Here is a 21,225-nt window from a genome sequence, read left to right on the forward strand (position 1 = left end):
GGCTTTAACCCTGCCATTCCTGCACAACGGTATGTAACCTAACCACCAGAATGGTTTTTACGCCCTCTCCTGCACGTAGTGCGTTATTTGCTACAAGTTGTTCTATACAGGATGTTGTTCCATTCTACGGTCTGTATTTTAATGTTACGTTATAAATAACTTCGCCTGCTTCAAAGATTCTTTTCTTTTACACTGATAAATGATGTTGAAAACTTAAGTAATCATAACTTTTGTAATCTAAGCACTCAGGTTAAATCCTTAATGTTCCTATCAGTTCTAATAAAGACTTCTACCTTTAAGGAAAAACAGCTTTAATGGCGTCAATTATATTGGAGTGAGATAAATCTAGAAACAAATCACACAAAATGCTATCATATAAAATCATACCAAGATTAAAATTAGATCATTTATTTATTTGCCCTCACATTGGTCCAACCCTGTATGTCTGTCTAGAGTGGAATAAAGATGATATTCAGCAGTGTCCAACTATTTCTTTATTGTTGTTTTGGCCATACAGTAGAAGTGGATGGGGACCGGTGACAGCTGCTGGGTAACTCTTGATGTGTTACTTGCAAAAAATTAAAGTCATATCACGGCATGGAACGACGTGAGGGTGAGGAAATGATGACATAACTTTTATTTTTGAGTGAACAATCATTCTACTCACACAAGGGCCATCACAGACATATTCAATAATTTTTTTGATACTTTCTCACAGTCACTCAGAAATGCAATCTATAACACATTTATGTAGTATGCTTCAGTAAATGCACAGAAATTATGCATGTTAAGTCTGCTAAAAATTAAACTTAAAAGATGAAGCGTTTTTTAAATGTCTTTTATTAGATCAAACGTGAGAACTGTCTAATAATTTCAAGTCAGCAGTACGTTCACAGCAGTAGACATTGTTTGTATCGGAACTAAATGCAGGTGTAGTTAACAGGACAAGAGCAGAGATCCATCCACTACACTAGGACATCACTTGCAAACAAATAATAAAATAATAATAAAAAAAACAGTGCCCATACAAAGGACTAGTCTTGTAAATAAGAATAATTAAAATTTAAGAACAAAAATTACATAAAAAATAAAACATTTTTAAATATTTTTTTCCCCCTGCTGAAAAAGACAGTCTTCAGTACTGACTATTTTATCCATTCATCTGAGGTTTCCTCAACATGAACAGCAGAGGGCAGCACTGTCTCTTTAATTAAAGGGACTCAAGTCAAGCACTGCAGATTCAACAACCTGGATGTTGTGCACAACCAGCAGCCATTTTAATAAGTGGGGCATTGGTGGGGAGGTAGTGTTTCTGCCAGCATGCTTTGGTATTGTTCCCTAAGGCATCACAGGGTTTGGGGAGGATTGTGCATTTATTGATGCATCATAACTGAAGTCCTCTCATACGCAAAGTATTAGTTAAAGTCTCACAGCTTTTAATTCCTTGTACCAGTCAATAGGCACATCACCCAACAATTTGAGTTTCATAAAAAAAAAAAAATCATTACAAAGCTGGGTATAAGTCATCAATGTTTGATGAGTCCCTCTCAGCTTCCTCAGGGCTAGATCCTGGACAAACCACAGGTCCTCTTGCCCATCTCAAAGGCCGCATCTCGCCTGATCCAGATTACGCTTCTGAAAGAAAGTCTTCCCAAACTCATAAGTGCTGATCATGACTGCACAGGCGGGAGCAACTTTGATCACTCTTGGAAGGAAACCTGAAAAAAGCAAAGCTGATTATTGTTTCAATAATAAAAAGTTAAAGCCACAGTGTATAATTCATAATCCAGTTCGGTCTTGCAACAAAACATTGTTTCAGCCAGAAAAAAAAAATAATAATAATTATTATTTCCTTTTATCCTATTATGCTTGGTTACATTTTAAATTTTCTTTAGACTGTAGTGTTACTGTTTGAGCATGGAAAAGGTCTGCAAAGTTACAAAGCGACTCCAAAGAGAGTTATTCTCTATATCAGTCAAATCTGATCCTGTTTTGGGAACGAACACGTCACAATATTCCTCATTTAAATAATTTAAATAAGGCTGGCCTGGTTGAATTGCGTTAGTAGTGTGTTGAAACTTTCCGTTATGGTAAGGGATGTGACATTTCCGAAACACGCTTGAATCAGTTGACCAATCACAACACACTAGTCGAGCCAACCAATCAGAGCACATTGTGCTTTTCAGAAGTGCGTCATAGTAGAAATTAGAGCTTACCTGCAAACAAACCCCTGTATCCCATGTCAATCCAGATATTCCTCATCATGTTCCATGTGGAGGCCGGTTTCTTCATAGAGATTGCTGAGAAAGGTCAAAATGTCATTAAATTTGATGCCTGATAAAATGTAACTAATTCTGGCTTAAGTAATCAGCACTGGATTGTTTTTTAAAAGCGAGTAGTCATCTATGAGATGTCACTCATCCTTCAGGTTGAATTACAACACTCTTTCTAACATATTAAAAGGTGAAACAACAGAAGCTGCTATACCTCCGACAGCATCCACTTCCCCTAACTGGATTTGCCTGCGCGTTTTCACCACGTCAAACGGCAGGGTCAGAACTGCAGCGATCTGTGTCAAAAAGAAAATTAATATTCTGATGAGGCCAGTACTGCACGATAAAATCATTTCATGGTTTTCAGAAAAATATTCAAAGCAGCACAACAGTTTTCAACATTGATAAGAAATGTTTCTTGAGCAGCAAATCAGCATATTGGAATGATTTCTGAAGGATCATGTGACACTGAAGACTAGAGTAATGATGCTAAAAATTCAGCTTTACCATTAAAGGAATTAACCCCTTATCAAGCACCCTTTTTTTTAATAGACATGAAAATGCACATTCCAAACTTAAATGGTTGTAATTCAAGAATGCTTTGGAATATAGATGTACGATTGGTCTTGTTTTTAAGAAGACATTTGGCAGATTTTTGTAGAAGTGAAATAAATTAAGAAAGTTAAACAAAAAAGTTATAGAAGTTTGAGTTTATGAAAATGTACAACGTTAAAAATGTAATTATTCATATTTTATATAAAATATATATTTTCAAAACCTGGTGGACTCTAAAACTGCAAAAAAGGCAAAAATCTAAACAAGTTGTGTTTAAAATTTTAGGTTGATATCTCAAAAAATAAGCTTTCAGTGAGATTGTTTGGGCGCAGTACCAAACTTTTTCACTAGGTGACATTACTGCCCATATAAGGGCGCCTCCATTTCCATATGTTGTTTGAGTGATCTGAACCATTATTTTTACAATTTACAATTTCATACAATTTATGAAGTAGACATCCTATTCAGAAGTAGTATTGGAAGTTTGTAGTATTTGAATTCAAATTTTGAAATGAATTCAACCTCTAAGAAACATAAAAAGAACACGTATGTGCATTATAGCTCGCTGCCACGAATGGTGAATCACAAATGGTGAATCTATAATTTTTTTCTTTATATTTAAAACATTTTCGGACCTTTTTTTCTAAAACAATTGAATGGATGCTATCTTTTGAACTCTTGGCATGAAAACAAACTGAGGTTTCTACCATTCTTTCATGATTTTTCATGTTCATCCCCATTTCAAAATAAAGGTCTGATCACGCATTAGGAGTATGAAAATATTCTTGTTGCAAATTGATACATTACGGCTCCTCTGTAATGTATTTTAAAAATCAGTCCCCAAAAATGAAAACTAGAGATTGTAAGCTTTCAAATGATATATAGTGTGTCAAGATTGGTTTAGGTTTAGAATAGGATATTACTGTTTTAAATTAGGGCCGGGACTTTAACGCGTTAATTAAGATTAATTAATTACACAAAAAATAACGCGTTAAACATTTTTAACGCATTTTAATCGCACTTATTTTTGCACCGCGGAACGTTTCTCACTGGATGAGTTTAGGCGGACCGATTATACTGGAGCACCAACTAGCGTTCACAACTTCCATAGACAGTATTTAAACCTGATTTAAACGATAACTTCTAGCGTTGCCACCCGTCCCGGTTTTCCAGGGATTGTTCTCTTTTTTGAGCGACAGTCCAGGAAAATGTATATTCTTTCCCGGGACACGTATTGTCCCGTTTTTTTGTGAAAATGTACTTCTAAAGTAGAATTTCCTGGTTTCAAATTAAACCGTTTCCGTCTACTGTTACTTTGTTTTCTTCATGGTTGTGTACATCCAATCCTGTGTCCGTAAACAGATACTGTCTATGTAAACGGGTAAAACAGTGGATTGGCCAATGCCAGGCGTTTACTTTTATTTGATTGGAAGCTCAACTTATCGCCTAGCAACTGCCTGCGCTGTCGGTCGTATCAACACCATGATCAACACACATCCAGGACTAAACAGCGTGAGCAGTTGCTAGCTAGCTTTAAAAACGTTCTATTTACATCTATTGTGTGAAATTGGGGGAGAGACGGACGAGGAGGATAACACAACAAAATCGGATGAGCCACCAGTGTCAAAGAAAAAACGATTTACAACCTATAAGAGCATGGTTGTGTGCAAGCTGTGCAACAAGGAATTCGGAACGGCTATTGCTAACGTTACAGGTCTGCTGGACTTGGTTAACCCTTTCGCACGTACGATCACACCGGTGTGATCAGTCTTGGCTGGTCCCTGGAGCGTACGATCACACCGGTGTGATTAGAACGGACAGCGCATCACGTGATCAACTGCTAAATTCAAATGTGCTTTCGCGCGTTGGCTGGCGCTGAGCCAGAGACGGACGTGCTCAGTGCTTGTCATATATCACAACTATTCAGTGTTTTCAACCACATAATGTTTATTTTAGGTTTCAGGCATTTAAAATCACATAAGTACTAGCAGAAAAAATGAATTTGAGTTTGTAAAATACACACAGATGTCTATGGAAGCGGCAATAATAATCCTTTCCATTATAATAAGACGACACGTTTTATTCATATCAGATACACAATGTGTAAGTAGCTTTACATTTTACCCTATTCTTCTCCCAGTTAACCTGCCACTTACTTTCATGTATTTCGTGAGAAGTGGAGGAATTGACGTGTTGTAAATTCTCTGAACTGTTGCACAAACAAACATGGCGCCGCCCATCGCGCATACAGCTCAACTAGCGCGATCGTTATAAAAGTGTTTAAACAACCAAACACATCCACATGCACATATTTGACAATCGGAATATCTGTGTTTCATGTTATATCTAACATATTGTTGAGTATTTTGAATCAAAAAGAGAAAATTACATAAAAGCAGATCATCATTCATTCAGCGCTGTGTTGTGTTTGCGCTGTGTCACGTGACAAGCAATGACGCGTCACCATGGAAACGATAAAGTGACAGGTTCTAAATAACGGTCGCCTTGAAAAACTCACGCTGGGGGGTCAGTTAGAATATTTTAAACTTACGTGTGAAAGGGTTAAACAAAAATAAACAATATTTTGTTGCTTAAGCTTATTTATTCAGTCATTATTCAATGGTATACTAAAAATCCATGTGAAAAAAATTACTTCACTGTTCTCAGGTCAAATATTTATATGCGATTAAAATGCGATTCATTTCGATTAATTAATTACAAAGCCTCTAATTAATTAGATTAATTTTTTTAATCGAGTCCCGGCCCTATTTTAAATATATAATGGCCGTGGGCCAATATAAAGGGTTTGACATTTATTTTCCCGAAATAAATGCAGCCTTGGTGAGCAGAAGAGAAATTTAATTATAGTGTTATATTCACAATTATACAACTCTTATTATCACTGCAAAACCAATTGCGTTATAAAGAGCTTCAACTATGTAGTCATGTTTTAAAGGACAAGTTCGGTATTTTACACTTAAAGCCCTGTTTTCAGATAGTTTCTGATGAAATAGAACGGTTAAGATTGAAATTTGGACACATGCTGCTGTCCCGAGAATTTTCGGTTTCTGTGGTTGCACCCAGAATTTGGTCAAAGAATCATGAAAAATGTATCATAGTTTCCAAAATATTAAGCAGCAAACTGTTTTCATATTTCTGAAGGGTCATGTGACACTGAAGTAATGATTTTGAAAATTCAGCTTTGACATCACAGGAATAAATAAAATTTTGAAATATATTCAAATAAGATTTTAAATTGTAAAACTATTTCACAATATTACTTACGTTTTACTGTATTTTTTTATTTAAAAATTCAGCTTTGGTGAGCATGAGCTCTTTATAAAACATTTTTTGTTCCTTTGTACTTTTTTTGTTCCTTTGTGCACTGGCTAAAGAGCATGAGTCAAACTGAAAAAATAAAAACCAAAGTTTTTCTGAGGTAATGTGTTATGTAATCTTGTTAAAATGGATTTCATAAAATTGGTATCGAAAAAAGTATCGTTAGGAACCGGTATCGAAACTGAGGTATCGAAATTGGCACCGGATCGAAAGATTTTGAACAATACCCGGCCCTAGTGGTCAGGGGTGTTCACTGATATGCTCACACAAAAATCGCTGCAAAAGATGCTTTCCAACAGGTTTTATCCTAGTTTTTGTCCAACTCCACTGACTTGTATTGGATGTGCTGTGAGGTACGGTATTACAGGGTTGTTTGTATTCTTTCTGTAGTCTTATGTAGTCGCGGTATTGTAGGCTACGCTCTCCAAACATTTTTAAAAGATCAAAGCTATCTGTCAACTTGGAAATGGATTCAGAGACATTTGTATGGGAGGATGAGGGTTTTGAGAGTAGCGTAGTCTACGATACCGCTACTGCAAAACAACAAATTTCAATCTTAACCGTTCTATTTCATCAGAAACAATCTGAAAACAGGGCTTTAAGTGTAAAATACCGAACTTGTCCTTTAGGTATGTTATGTAGTAAGATAATACACAAAATATTACTTGAACATTAGTTAAGTGCAAAAATGTCAATGAAAAAGATCAGTTTCACTCATGTCCTACATTCCTCTGGGACAGAAGTCGACCCAGCATTTTTTCTCATGTAAAAAGCCTTTATTGTTAATCAGTCAGGCCAGATAAGATATCACGCTCTGTTCACATGGTTTAATCTTTTTTCTCACTGTAGCCTTATGTAATCATTCATAAACTCATCCATATTAATTTACAGCTATTGAGTTCCTTCTTTTAATGCATAATTTAAGTCATCAATTATATCTGGCTTTTGAGAGTGAGGTGATACAGGGATACTCACAGCTCCTGAGATGGCCCCGGCTGTAAAACTGATGGTGAAGGAGGTCTGTGGTGCACTGTACCGCTCACACAGCTGTGCCTTCACTAGCTCATAGTTAAACCAGTACAGGGCTGATGGGGGGGAAAAACAGTCAAGCACTGCATCTGTGGAACAACCCACTGCCAGAGAATGTACAGGCTACTGACCTGAAAATGGCACGTCCCGTAGGACAGTGGGACCCCAGCCTCTCCAGAGAGATAACCAGCCATCCTGAGCCACAGCCGAGCGGATACACACCATCAGCTCGCTGTATGGGAGTCTGCGGGACTGCATCTTAGTCCGAACCAACTCCAGAGGACTGATCACAGACACTGCTCCCACTGAGCAGCACAGAGAGCAGACGTCAATAATGTGACAGCAGAGATCACAACACAGCAGTCACGATCAAACAGAACACTCGGAAAAGGGGGGCCCCTTTTGGGGGGCCAAAAGGGGGGGTTGTCTGAAATACATTTAAATCAATCATAAATACTAAACATGAATTTACAGCAATCATAAATACTAAACATGAATTTACAGCATTATAATGTACAATTTGAGATTTGCTAAAGTTTACATTTAATAGTGTATATACTTCTGTTCAAAGGTTTGTGATCAGTAAGATTCATAAGAAATTAATACTTTTATTGAACAAGAATGGATTTAAATGATCAAAAGTGACATTTCTAAAATCATATTTCACTGAAGACTGGAGTAATGATGCTGAAAACTCAGCTGTCATCACAGGAATAAATTACATTTTAAAATATATTGAAATAGAAAACATTTATTTTAAAAAGTAATATTTCAAAATATTACTGTTTTACTGTATTTTTGATCAAATAAATTGCAGCCTTAATAAATATGAGCATAAGAAACTCTCTCAAAAATATCTTACAACCCCAAACCGGTAGTATGTATACAGTACCAGTACGTTTGAACAAAAAAAGAAGAAAAAAAAAGTGTTAAACAACCCAGAATACGTTTTATATTTTAGATGGTCCAAAGTAGCTACATTTAGCCTTGATGACAGCTTGGCACACTCATGGTATTCTCTCGTCAGATACATGAGGTAGTGACCCACAGTTATTCTCAATTCACAGGTGTGTCTTGTCAAGAGTTCATTTGTGACAATTCTTGCCTTTTTAGGGTACATTTAAACGACAACAATATGCTTAAAACAGAGACGTTTTTCCTTTGAGTTTTCGCGTACAGACATTGTAAAACCGATCCCCATTCCCACAGATCCGCGAAAACGACAAAAAACCTTTATTCTGCTGCCAGGCCATTAGATGGCGATGAAACACTGTAGACTGAACATGTAATACGCATGTGCATGATGTCCTCGTTTTCAGAGATTAGCGTTTTTGTTGATTACACAGAGACCCTTTTCAAAAGTTTGTGTTTTCAGGCACCCAAAACGCTGTTGTAGTGTAATCAAACAGCCAAAACGCAAAAAAAGTTCAGTTTTTAGTTGAAAACGGTGCCGTGTAAAGAGCTCCTAAATGTGCTTTAGACCATCAGTTATCTTGTGCAGAGTAAGGGTGGATGCAGACAGAGTCAATACAACTACAACTACTGTACAAAATTACAAATCTATATTATGGCAAGAAAAGACAGTCCATCATTACTTTAAGAAATGAAGCTCAGTCAATACGAAAAATCTCAAGAACTTTGAATGTATCCCCAGGTGCATTTGCCAAAACCATCAAACGCTACGATGAAACTGGCTCTCATGAGGACCGTCCCAGGAAAGACCAAGAGCTAACTTTGCAGAGGATAAGTTTATTAGTCTGCAGAGGATAAGTTTATTAGTATTACCAGCCTCAGACACCGCAGATTTACAGCACCTCAGATTACAGCCCACGTAAATGCTTCTCGGGGATCAAGTGGTAGACATATTTCAACATCTACTGTTAAGAGGAGACTGCATGAGTCAGGACTTCATGGTCGAACTGCGGCAAAGAAACCATTACTTCGGAAGAACAACAAGCAGAAGAGACTTGCTTGGGCCAAGAAACACAAGGAATGGACATTAGATAACCGCCATGTCTTTGTTAGACGTATAGAGGGTGAACTGACAGTTCCTGAATGTGTGGTTCCCACTGTAAAGCATGGAGAAGGAGGTGTGATGGTGCTTTCCTGGTGACACTTTTGGTGACCAATTCAAAATTGAGACCACACTTAACCAGCAAGGCTACCACAGCATTTCGCAGCAACATGCCATCCTATCTGGTTTGCACTTAGTGGGGCCTAGTGTTGTCACGGTACCAAAATTTCAGTATTCGGTACCAATACCAGTGAAAATCCACGGTTCTCCTTGGGGTAATTTAAAAATGTACTAATACATTCATGTACTAATACATTCAAAGGTTTTATGTTAATTATTTAATGCACAATTGATGAAATGAACAAACATGAACAATCAAGTGTTTGTATTAACATTCACAAACATTAATGAATGAATGTAAAATATATTGTTCACTCAATGTGTTGATGTTAGAAAAGGCATTAAGTAACGTTAATCTTATTGCAGTGTTACCAAACTATACAGGAGATAAAACGTGTTTTATTTGACTTGACTGTAGCCTACTTTTATTTAATCCAAAACTGCGTTCATATTTACCCAGATACAACCGCACACGATACCACTTTAGGGGCCGTTCACATATCGCGGTTTGTGCGCGTGCAAATTCGTTTCAAATGTAGGCGCTGCGGCAAACGCTTTTCTAGGCGCGCCTATGCCGCGGCGAGATGAAAACATCTCAAAAGGTCATGTGACAAAAAACCAACGGCCTTCGTTAACAACATCGAAAGCTCGGCCGAACAGCTGATCGATGTACAGGGCAGCTTTTTATATCTCATCTCCATGAATATATCTAGTAGTAAACCTAATGCAAGGGCTAGAAATCAATTAATTATTTGCTGATACTTCCTTGTCATTATGGAGAGCGCAGTTTGCACAACTTTCTCCTTTCCACAAGCGCGTGCTTTCCCGTTGCGTCTGTCGTTGCTATGCAACCATGAACGGCCCCTTATGGCAACGTGATATTAGCCCATTCAAAATATTTCCACATGTGGCTCTTTCCTCCTTTCTTATCAACAAGTGGATTCAGAGCCACCGCATTAGCAGCGCCGCCGGTCTCCATGTCTCAGTGTTTTTATGAAGAGGACGCAACAGTGCACCTTTCGGACAGCGAATTAATAACCGGATTAACCCGATACTTCGATACCACCGGTACTTAAGAAAACCTGGTACCGTAACCATTTAATTTTTTTAGTACCGACTTGGTACCGAAGTACCAGGTCTTTTAACAACACTGGGGCCATCATTTTTTTCCCAACAGGACAATGACCCCCCCAAACACACCTCTAGGTTATTAAGAGGTTGTCAAAGGAGAGTGATAGAGCTGCATCAGATGACCTAGCCTCCACAAATCACCCGATCCAAATCCAATTGAGATGGTTTGGGATGAGTTGGACTGGAGAGTGAAGGAAACGCAGTCAACAAGTACACAACACCTGAGGGAACTCCTTCAAGATTGTTGGAAAACCGTTGTGGGTGACTAACTCATGAAACTGATGAGAGAATGGCATGAGTGTGCCAAGCTGTCATCAAAGCTAAATGTAGGTACGTTGGACAATCTAAATATACAACATACTCTGGCTGGTTTTTTTTACTACACAATTCCAAACATGTTCTTTCACAGTTTGGATGTCTTCAGTATTTAATGTACAATGTTAAAAATAAAGAAAAAACACTGAAGGAGGGGTGTGTGTGTGTGTGTGTGTGTGTGTGTGTGTGTGTGTGTGTGTGTGTGTGTGTGTGTGTGTGTGTGTGTGTGTATTGATTTGAGTTAGATGGCAGCAAATCTAAAAGTAAAAACAGTGGAATGATAATGCATAATTAAATATCCAATGGTGACAGATACATTAAATATGCCAATAACTGATTTATTATGCAGGTTTTCAGTTTTGTTTAGGGATGTACATTATATAAGTTTAAGATCTTCATAATACACATTACAATACTGCAGTCTTGTAAAAGATGCTTGTATGAGACAGGAAGGACGAGTAAATACTCACATCTCGCTAACCCTCCTGCTATAAGGGGAATATGGTCCCCTTGATAGCCCATGCCGTAACGCAGGAAGTCTCGCAGCTGGTCATAGCAGGTGAAGTAGATGACTGTGGCAGGAACCGCCATACCCTTCAAACACACCAATGAGCATTCACTGAAAACAGCTTGTGCACGATTTACAAATGTGTGTCATTTCAAGGATTCAGGGTTGTTTTTATTTGCTGGTTTGTCTGGCCACCGCTCAAGTCAACTAACCACAAATAAAAGATTATTTACAGTCAACTTGATTCATACGTTTAATCATTAACATGTTATTTATAAATGTACAAAGTCAAATACGGTTTAACAACATTTCAGTTATTCAGTAAACAGCATGACCACTTTAGTCGGATTCACAACTAATGACCAAATTATCTGAGTGTTATCTGTCTGAATCCTACAGAATCCTTCACTTAATGATCTTTGAATCTGTCAAAGCATTTACAAAATGAAAATCTTAATTTTCTTAATCTTAAGATCTTCTAAAATCTTAATTACTAAACTACAAGTCATTACTTTTAGCAACAGCTGAATCAAAGTCTTTCGTATGAGCTGCAGTTACAGCACACACTTTAAAAATAGAGGCACCCTAAAACAGGACTAGACTAGATCTGATAGCACCGGTTACAGTTCTGCCTATAAAGCTGATGAAGTACAATTGAAAGTATGCAAGTCAAGCAGTTTATATGTAACTGTACACTGAAATGAAGCTGGACTTACAGTGTGGGGGGAAGTCCGCTCCACAAAGACCTGATCCCCTCATTACGTGTGATCTTAACAAATGCATCCTGAAAAACAAAAAGTAAATAAATCATGAATGTGTCATTACAAAAACTTGAAATCACAATTTGTAAATGTGAGAATAAATTCTTACCACGGTCCCACTGAAATGGGTGGGGGTTTTGTACCAGCTGGAGCAGCTTGACATATTCTGACACACATAGACATGTCCATCAACCGTTACAATAGAGGAAACATTTCCCTAAAAAGACAGAAAGTATAGTAGCGTAAACCTAATTTGTAATACTTCTGCAAATACATGCACCCAAGTCTCTTTGTCTATTGTACAAACTCTCTTTGTGCATCTAATTTTACTACTTATGATTTTATTACTCAGATGTATCACTTTTTCCAAGCAAGACTTTTCTGGAAATTTCCTGCATTCAGTTCAAAGGATTTGGTGATTAGGACTGAGGTCTTAGATAAGAGGCTCTATAAATATTAGTGACCATGGCATTGGCCATGACAGTTTAACCAATTCCAGCTTTGGCACAAACAAGCCTACTATTTTTGACATTACGCAAGACAGGTTCAAGGTAGATCTGCCTGGCATGGCTTTTAGTTTGTAGTTCCTCATGAGGTCAGTAAATGGTCCACTGCTATAAACACAGTGAATAAACATTTATATCCAAGCAGAGCAGACCTCCGAAATATTTCCTGAATGCATTTTTCAACTTGTTGGGGTTTTTGTGCACACGTGTCATGTCTGGTTGCAATGTGACCTTGCATTTACCCCTTTAGAGATGTATTATACAAGCCAAAATGTTTTTAGCACTATGTGATTTAGATGCTTTGCAGAATGTGTTTGTAATTCAAGTGGTAGTTAGTGAAGCAAGCTGCTGGTCTTTGGGAGAGGACCATGAGCACAGATGCAAGTTCATCTGCCTCACATACTCACATTTTGAAGGGCGGATGACCCCAGCCCAGGGCCTTGAATCTGCTGAGAGAGAGAGACAGAGACAGAGACAGAGACAGAGAGAGAGAGAGAGAGAGAGAGAGAGAGAGAGAGAGAGAGAGAGAGAGAGAGAGAGAGAGGAGAGAGAGAGAGAGAGAGAGAGAGGAGAGAGAGGACAGAGTGAGAGAGAGAGAGAGAGAGAGAGAGAGAGAGAGAGAGAGAGAGAGAGAGAGAGAGAGAGAGAGAGAGAGAGAGAGAGAGAGAGAGAGAGAGAGAGAGAGAGAGAGAGAGAGAGATCATAGTGCATATAGCAAATGCAAAACAGCATGAGGTCTGTGTTATCAAGGTCTTACAGCAGGTTTTTAGATACAACCTACCGTTCAAAAGTTTGGGGTCAGTTTGGCTTCAGCAAGGTTGTATTAAATTTGTCAAAAGTGACAGTAAAGTCATTTTTAATGTTACCAAAAAAAATCCATTTTAAATGTAAAATACTATTTCACAATGTTAGGGTTTTTACTGTATAAAGGCAGACTTGGTGAGCAAAAGAGACTTTCAAAAACATGATTTTTTTTTTACTGGAATATTGCACTATTTATTATAAATTATTTATCCCACTTTTTTTCTTAATTGTTTTCATTCATGTGCCTTGGTAATTTTTAACCAAAATAAACATCTCTTGTCTTCTCTGATGACGTCTTTAATGGCGGGATCAACCTGTCACTCACAAGACATCACAGCAGTCCCGCTTCACACTTTTCTAGTTCGAGAAGCCGTTACACTCGGATACACGTCACAGTAGGGAAGAAAAGATTACCGCAACTTCTGTTTTATGCCAACTTTAAAGACCCCAATCTTTTGAGCGTTAGTGTAGCTTCATTTTCACTGTTAATTAAGCTCAAGTAGTTTAACTTATTTTATTCCAGCTTATTATTCAGAGAGTGAGCCATTTTGTACATGGTGTGTTTGAAAACCCTGTTTGGAATCAGTGATTTTTGCAAAAAAGAAAAACATTTAGAGTACAGCAGCAAGAGATAATTCCTCAGATGAGATCAGCTTTTGGATCTATTCTAACTTGAAGACTGTTTATTTAAAGCATTTGAAGGGAAATTTGAAGCACAGGTTGTAGAAACACTGGAACTGATATTGAACTGGTGTGACTTGTATAATGTCAAGAGAAAATGAAGTAAGTTTACTGTTCAATCATCTGACATTCTGTCTGTGATCAAGAATTAAAGGGCTGCTTGAGATCTGTACCTTGATAGAGGGGAGTTTGCTGGGTTTGAAGTCTGATCTTCACTACATCCAATGGTGTGACTGGGGGAGGAAGAAAAAGAAAGAGAAAAAGTTTAGCCTTGTATAAAAGTTAGATTCTACATCATTTTGATTCTACATATAAAGCACAACACTAGCACAGGCACAAAGCGTGAAATGTCTAATTAAACTGTAAAACCTTCAACCCACCTTCTAAAACCTTCTACTTTAGAAAAACAATTATATCCCAACAAACGCTACCCTTCAAAAGTTTGGGCTCAGTAAGGTTTTGTTTGTGTTTTTGAGAGAAGGCTCTCATGCTGACCAAGACTGCATTTATTTGATAAGAAAAACAGTGACATATTAATGTTGGAAAATCTGGAATCTGTTTCCTATTGAATATATTTTAAAATGTAATTTATTCCTGTGATGCAAAGCCGAATTTTCAGCATCATTACATCTGTCTTCAGTGTCACATGATCCTGCAGAAATTGAATGCTAAATTTGCTGCTTAAGAAACATTTTTTATTATTACCAATGTTGAAAACAGTTGTGATGCTTTATATTTCTGTGGAAACTGATACATTTGCTCAGAAATTCTTGATGAATAGAAAATTCAAAAGTCAAGCATTTATTTGAAACCGATATTTTGTAACATTACAAATGTCACTTAAAAAAATTATAATAATATGAATAATAATTTCTTGAATGTAATGCCCAATGCAATATATTTTTACTTAAACATTTGTATTTGATCAAATATTTACACTTTTACCGTATTTTCCGGACTATAAGTCACACTTTTTTTTCCATAGTTTTGCTGGTCCTGCGACTTATAGTCAGGTGCGACTTATATATCAAAATTAATTCATACTGACTGAGATGAACCAAGAGAAAACAGCCGCGAGAGGGCGCTCTAGTTGGCGGAGTTGTTCAGAAGCGACACCGAGGAAGAACTCATATGTTCATGCGAAAACTAAAGCCCAAGCTGCTGCCAAGCTCAGCGATACAATGATGTGGAATGAGATCGCGGGAGCTTGGTGAACTTGCTTACCGGTAACTTGTTGGACTCGCTGGCTTATGTGAATTTAGCCTATTCAGCCTCCCAGGCAGTGTTGGTCAAGTTACTTAAAAAAAGTAATTAGTTATAGTTACTAGTTACTTCTCACAAAAAGTAACTCAGTTAGTAACTGAGTTATATCATTACAAAAGTAACTAATTACCAGGCAAAGTAACTATTGAAAAAAAACAAAAAAAGAAAGAAAAATTTTAATATGTAAAATATCTTGGATACCCCCAATATTAAATATGTTAAATGAATGAAATGGACACTAGAACAAATTATTATAATAAAACATTGATGGTTTAGAACTTTTAATATTTATTGCACAGACCACAACTGGCCAACAAATCCAAAAATAAATTACCGGTATGCTTCTTAAGAAATGTACCAAAAATAAGTAATAAAAAAATATACATACACATACACTCTTTGTAGTGCAAATTAAAATGACAAAACTTACAACTGGTAGACATACTAGCCTACTTGAAGTATTTACTTCCTCACAAATGTAAACAGTTTAACTAAAAGTGTTCTCAATATAATATTGAACAATACCAACATAAATAATAATAATAACATCTAATGTTGTGGGGGTTTATTTGTATAACCTACAGAGAACGTCATCGTCAGAGGTTATTTAAGCCAAATTCTAGTCGTGTTTGCCGCACGTGTTCACAACCGGTCAAACAAATATGTTTTCTTTGAACGTTCCCTGCAGGTTATTTTGGAGTTTTATTTTATAACCATGTAAACTAATTAAAACGTTGCAGATGATAAACTATATTATGCTCGGACATAGGCCTACTCGGTCTCTCTCGCGAACTGTCGAGCGCGCTCTCGGATGGACACACTCCGGTCTCTCTCGCGAACTGTCCAGCGCGCTCTCGGACGGATCACACTCGGTCAATCTCGCGAACTGTCCAGCGCGCTCTCGGACGGATCACACTCGGTCAATCTCGCGAACTGTCCAGCGCGCTCTCGGACGGACACACTCGGTCTCTCTCGCGAACTGTCCAGCGCGCTCTCGGACGGATCACACTCGGTCAATCTCGCGAACTGTCGAGCGCGCTCTCGGATGGACACACTCCGGTCTCTCTCGCGAACTGTCCAGCGCGCTCTCGGACGGATCACACTCGGTCAATCTCGCGAACTGTCCAGCGCGCTCTCGGACGGACACACTCGGTCTCTCTCGCGAACTGACGACGTTCGCTTCGCTTTTGTCCAGTCCGGCGCCTCGAAACACACACACCAGAGAAAAGAGTTTGCAGTTCCTATGGGGGAGAAAAGAGCCCGATCGGATGAAAACCGCTTCAGTGAACTCAATTATAGTAACGGCGCATTTTATTGTCAGTAACGGTAACTGCGTTATTACGGAGGAAACAGTAATTAGTTAGATTACTCGTTACTGAAAAAAATAACGCCGTTAGTAACGCCGTTTATTTATAACGCCGTTATTCCCATCACTGCTCCCAGGTATATGTTCTTTATGCTATTGTGTAGGGTTTCTCGCAGAAAATGTTTTAGTTAAGGTGTAACTTAACTTGTGTAACTTATCTTAACTTTGTGTAACTTATCTTAACTTGTGTAACTTATCTTAACTTTGTGTAACTTAACTTAACTTTGTGTTAGCCTACGTGTCGCCACCATACACATCAGCATAAATGCTCCTGATAAATTATTTGTTATTAAAGCATTAACATTCACAAACCACTGTTAATTTAACATAAAAGCACGCAGGCTGCGTGCATGGTTTGCCATGACTGAAAGCGCGCTCCCTTAATAATTCCTAAAAGCTGACATCAGTTCATCGCGATCTCACACATCTCTGTTATTATCAATGAAGCTGACTGCATAATGAATCTTTCATAATATATTTTATAATCAGAGGATTTGCCAGCATGCAGAATTCAGCACTGAACAAAAAGTCAGTTTTGAGCGGTGAGGGGATTCTATCTTAAATGCTTCTGATTGGCCATTGCGTTCAAGAAATCAACACATGTCTGTGATTGGCTACATCGCTCAACGCTGCAAACATGTTACAAATATAAACTCTGGCCTGTAAATCGTTTCTATTTTGTTTTAGTTGTTCTTGTTGCTTTTCTGCAACAGATTAATAACAATTTATTCGTTTTTATATGTTTTATTCATAGATATTTCTATTTAATCGCTTTATTCTCCCGCAGCCCGCACACACAGAGTGAGTGCATTACCGCCCGCGCTCGCACTCGGCCATCAAATCTAGTCCCGCGCCGCACGTCTCTAGATCACAGGCCCGGCCCAAAAATAGTGGTGGGAAATATCGGGCTCGGCAGAGAACCTGAGCTCTAAACAGGATCGAGTAACGCGGCGGATATCGCTCATATAAACATTTTTGACAACGTAGTTAAGGCGGCAGGCGTGTGTTATTAGGCGGCCGCCTTAGTTCCAAAGTGCTGCGGGAAACCCTGTGTTAGGTAACACACCAGACACCTATTCAGCCTGTTGTTCTGTGTGCTATTGTGTAGTTGAATAACTTGCCTTTCCAGATTAAATGTCTGTTCTCTTGGTCTTGGATTTTGTGAAACTAATTTCTAAATAAATGTGACTTATAGTCCAGTGCGACTTATATGTTTTTTTTCCTCTTCATGGCGTATTTGACTCATGCGGTAAATACGGTACTCTTGATAAAATGTTTTATCCAGCTAAAACTGGACAAATGAAGGAAATTACATACAGTAAAAACAGAATTTTCTCTAAATGGAGAAATTATTGTGCTGATTCTTTTCCTCACCAAAAAGAGATGTTAGCACAGCCCCAGTGCCAGATGCCAGCATCTGCTGCACAGGCGTAATAGCGGCCAAAGGCCTGACTGCAGGCCCTTCCCCCATCCTGTCGGCCCACCTGAAAGACAGAGCAGAGGGGATATGAATACATTCATCCAAGATGCTTAGGTTATATTTATGGTCCTGTTTTAAAGCTCCTGTCATCACTATTGACCTTCTCAGTCCTCTGTAAGACAACGGAATATTGTCTGCTCTTAAATAACAACATTTATGCAATAATAAACGTGGATATTAGGAGAAAGTAACTCCTAGCGGCAGGCATGATTATAATGGTCCTGCACAGCATATTGATATCTTATCTATTGAGAACACAGACGGGGTGGGTCACCCTTCCCGTACCCTATACTACTCCTGCGGAAGTCAGTAAACTACCTTATAAAAAACAAATCTAGCATGAGACTTTGACCTACACCCAAGCGTGCCGCCTGGATGCATTCAGCATGCAACATGTTCAGTGTCAAAGACTGGGGTAGTTAGGGGAGTCAAGGGATAGTTCACCCAGAAATTAAAATTGTGTGTGTGTTTTTTTTTTTTTTAAAGAAGATTGGAAACTATACAGTTTTGGTTCTCTTTGACTTCCATTGCTTTTTTATTTTATTTTGCTTTTTTTTGGATCAACAGATCATGATCAACAGAGAGCAGATAATCAGCTGTGAGCACAAAGTTGATCTTCATGATGGCCAGACACATTTATGAGGTACAGGAAGCTAGTGATAATACTCCATAATGGGTTTTTGATCAGTGTAAACATGCTCATTTTATCTCATCTGTAAAAAGACAGAAAGTGCAGTCCATCATCTCTAGAGCAACAAAACAAAACCCAAACAGATATTATCCCACACCTTCACATCCCTTCATATACAGGGGTTGGACAATGAGACTGAAATACTGGCCAAAATAGTGTTTGAGGTTTCACGCCTATATATTCGTGGCCTGGTGGCCAATCTTAACTGATTTTACATTTCATCAGTAAAAGCGGAGTGTGCCGGTTAAACACGCTGTACATAAAATATTGCAATCCACATAACATAAATGGAGACATATCAGAGTTCAGAAGAGGACAAATTGTTGGTGCTCGTCTCGCTGGCTCATCTGTGATTTGTGCTGTATCGAGAGCTATGATATCCAGGGTAATGTCAGTATACCACCACGTAGGACGAACCACATTCAACAGGAGCAACTGTCGAGGAAGCGGTCTTAAAGGGACAATGTGAAACATGTATAGTTCACTGATGAGTCCACCTTCACGGTCTTTCCCACATCCATGGGGGTTACAGTGTGTAGAAGACCCAAATAGGCTTAACACCTGGACTGTTACTGTACAGTAAAGCATAGGGTGAATCAGTGATGTTTGGGCTGAAATATCATTGCATTCCCTACTGTGCTTAATGGGCACATCACTGCCAAGGACTACCAAACCATTCAGGAGGAACATGTGCACCTAATGGTACAAACATTGTACCCTAAAGGGGGTGTATCAGCATGATAATGCACCAATACAAACAACAAGACTTGTGACAGAATGGTTTGATGAACACGAAAGTGAAGTTGAACATCTCCCATGCCCTGCACAGTCACCAGATCTAAATATTTTTGAGCCACTTTGTGGTATTTTGGAGGAGCGAGACAGAAAACGTTTTCCTCCACCAACATCACATAGTGACCTGGTCACTACTTTGGAAGAGGAATGGCTCAAAGTCCCTCTGGCCACTGTGAAAGACTTGTATCTCTCATTCCCACGACGAATTGATGCTGTAGTGGCCACAAAAGGAGGCCCCCCTACATCATATTGATCAATTATTGTGGTCTCAGTTTCATGGTCCAACCCCTGTATACAAACAGGATTGTTGAGACGTGGGGAAACGCCAATAGTTTTGCAAATAGTAACATATCTACTTTGAAAATAATTAATTCAGGCACTGCCTTTTGTCAGTCTATGTTGTAAAAGTCACTTAATAGCCATATTTTCTAATCTACATCAGAATGTTTTACTAACATTTCCGCTATATTACATTAAGAGTAATATGCACTTTAAGCATAACAAAATGTTACGGATGTTATCCTTAAGCCTAAAAAAACACAACTGAACAGCCAAAATTCAAAAACAAAGAACAAAACGTGCTGTCAACTCAAAAACAAAACACTAGTAGGCGATGATAGGAAGTTGATCAACACTTGGGTAGCTAAAATATTGCCTGTCCAGAACAAAGCACGATATAATTTTTCTAGTTGCTACAATTGGTTAAAAACAAAACCATTACGGAACGAACATTCTCGATTACCAATCCCTGTGCTCTAACGGCTCTCTTCCATCATCAGCCCAGTTTCATGAGCTGTACGCTGATCGCATTAAACGTAACGTTAATGGCGCAAGATTGGCACATTGTGTAGAGCGCAGAGACATTAATTGAGTCCTTTTGAAGATCATGCAGCAGAAAAGGTAGGTTAGTTAAGAAATAATAGCACGGCTCATGCAGATAACTCACCTTTTGTCTAAACCGGAGGGTTTTCGTGCATTTGTTCGGTTCGTGACATTCTGAAGCGAGTCTCTCCTCCGTCGTGCAGTCGGAGAGTGAGACTCTCAATGCGCACAACAGCAGCACGCAGAGCGGGTGATCATGAGAAACACACTGCGCCCCCTGGCGGCCCAGCTCAGGCCAAATACACGTTTAGGGTTGTTTTTTGGTAATGCAGCCCAGCAGTGTCACGTTTATCTTAAGTCGTCCTCTAGTCTAGGCAATGAGAAATGGGATAAAAGTAAATTTAATGCACCTAATTATACTGCAGGATGTCTGCTATCAACTGAAATTCTAAGACTGCATAATGGAGGCATGATTTATGATTTCTAAAAAAAGGATTAACATAAAAAGTTACATAATAGTTTCTTAATGACATAACATGACCTTTTATTGGACTGAGGAAACAAATAAATATTTGTATACCTTCCAACCATCAAGGTTGCAGTGAAATGCTGGTTGCACTTTATCTTACAGTACACATATTTTAGAGTTTCCAATTTTCTTAGTTCTTTATCCAAGTACTGGTAAATGGGTCAGTGACAAGTAAGGAATTAAAAATTCGAATTTTTTTAATCTGGTAAAAACGTGTTTTAAAAGCATGCATCAGCTATGTTA

At 38.3% G+C, this 21,225-nt stretch overlaps 1 protein-coding gene across 1 annotated transcript; it reads right to left on the reverse strand.

Annotated features, from left to right (window-relative positions):
• Nucleotides 1-476: 476 nt before the first annotated feature.
• Nucleotides 477-20,712, reverse strand: slc25a39 (solute carrier family 25 member 39). Its single transcript, XM_079630016.1, is given in 13 exon segments — nucleotides 477-1,718; nucleotides 2,217-2,300; nucleotides 2,488-2,569; nucleotides 7,143-7,252; nucleotides 7,328-7,501; nucleotides 11,247-11,395; nucleotides 12,001-12,068; nucleotides 12,155-12,236; nucleotides 12,238-12,262; nucleotides 12,959-13,000; nucleotides 14,210-14,269; nucleotides 18,040-18,149; nucleotides 20,578-20,712. Coding segments are annotated over 12 exon segments (1,092 nt in total). The 5' UTR covers nucleotides 18,137-18,149; nucleotides 20,578-20,712; the 3' UTR covers nucleotides 477-1,599.
• Nucleotides 20,713-21,225: the final 513 nt, after the last annotated feature.

This window comes from Phoxinus phoxinus, assembly GCF_949152265.1.
Source record: "Phoxinus phoxinus genome assembly, chromosome: 1".
Classification (NCBI taxonomy): domain Eukaryota; kingdom Metazoa; phylum Chordata; class Actinopteri; order Cypriniformes; family Leuciscidae; genus Phoxinus; species Phoxinus phoxinus.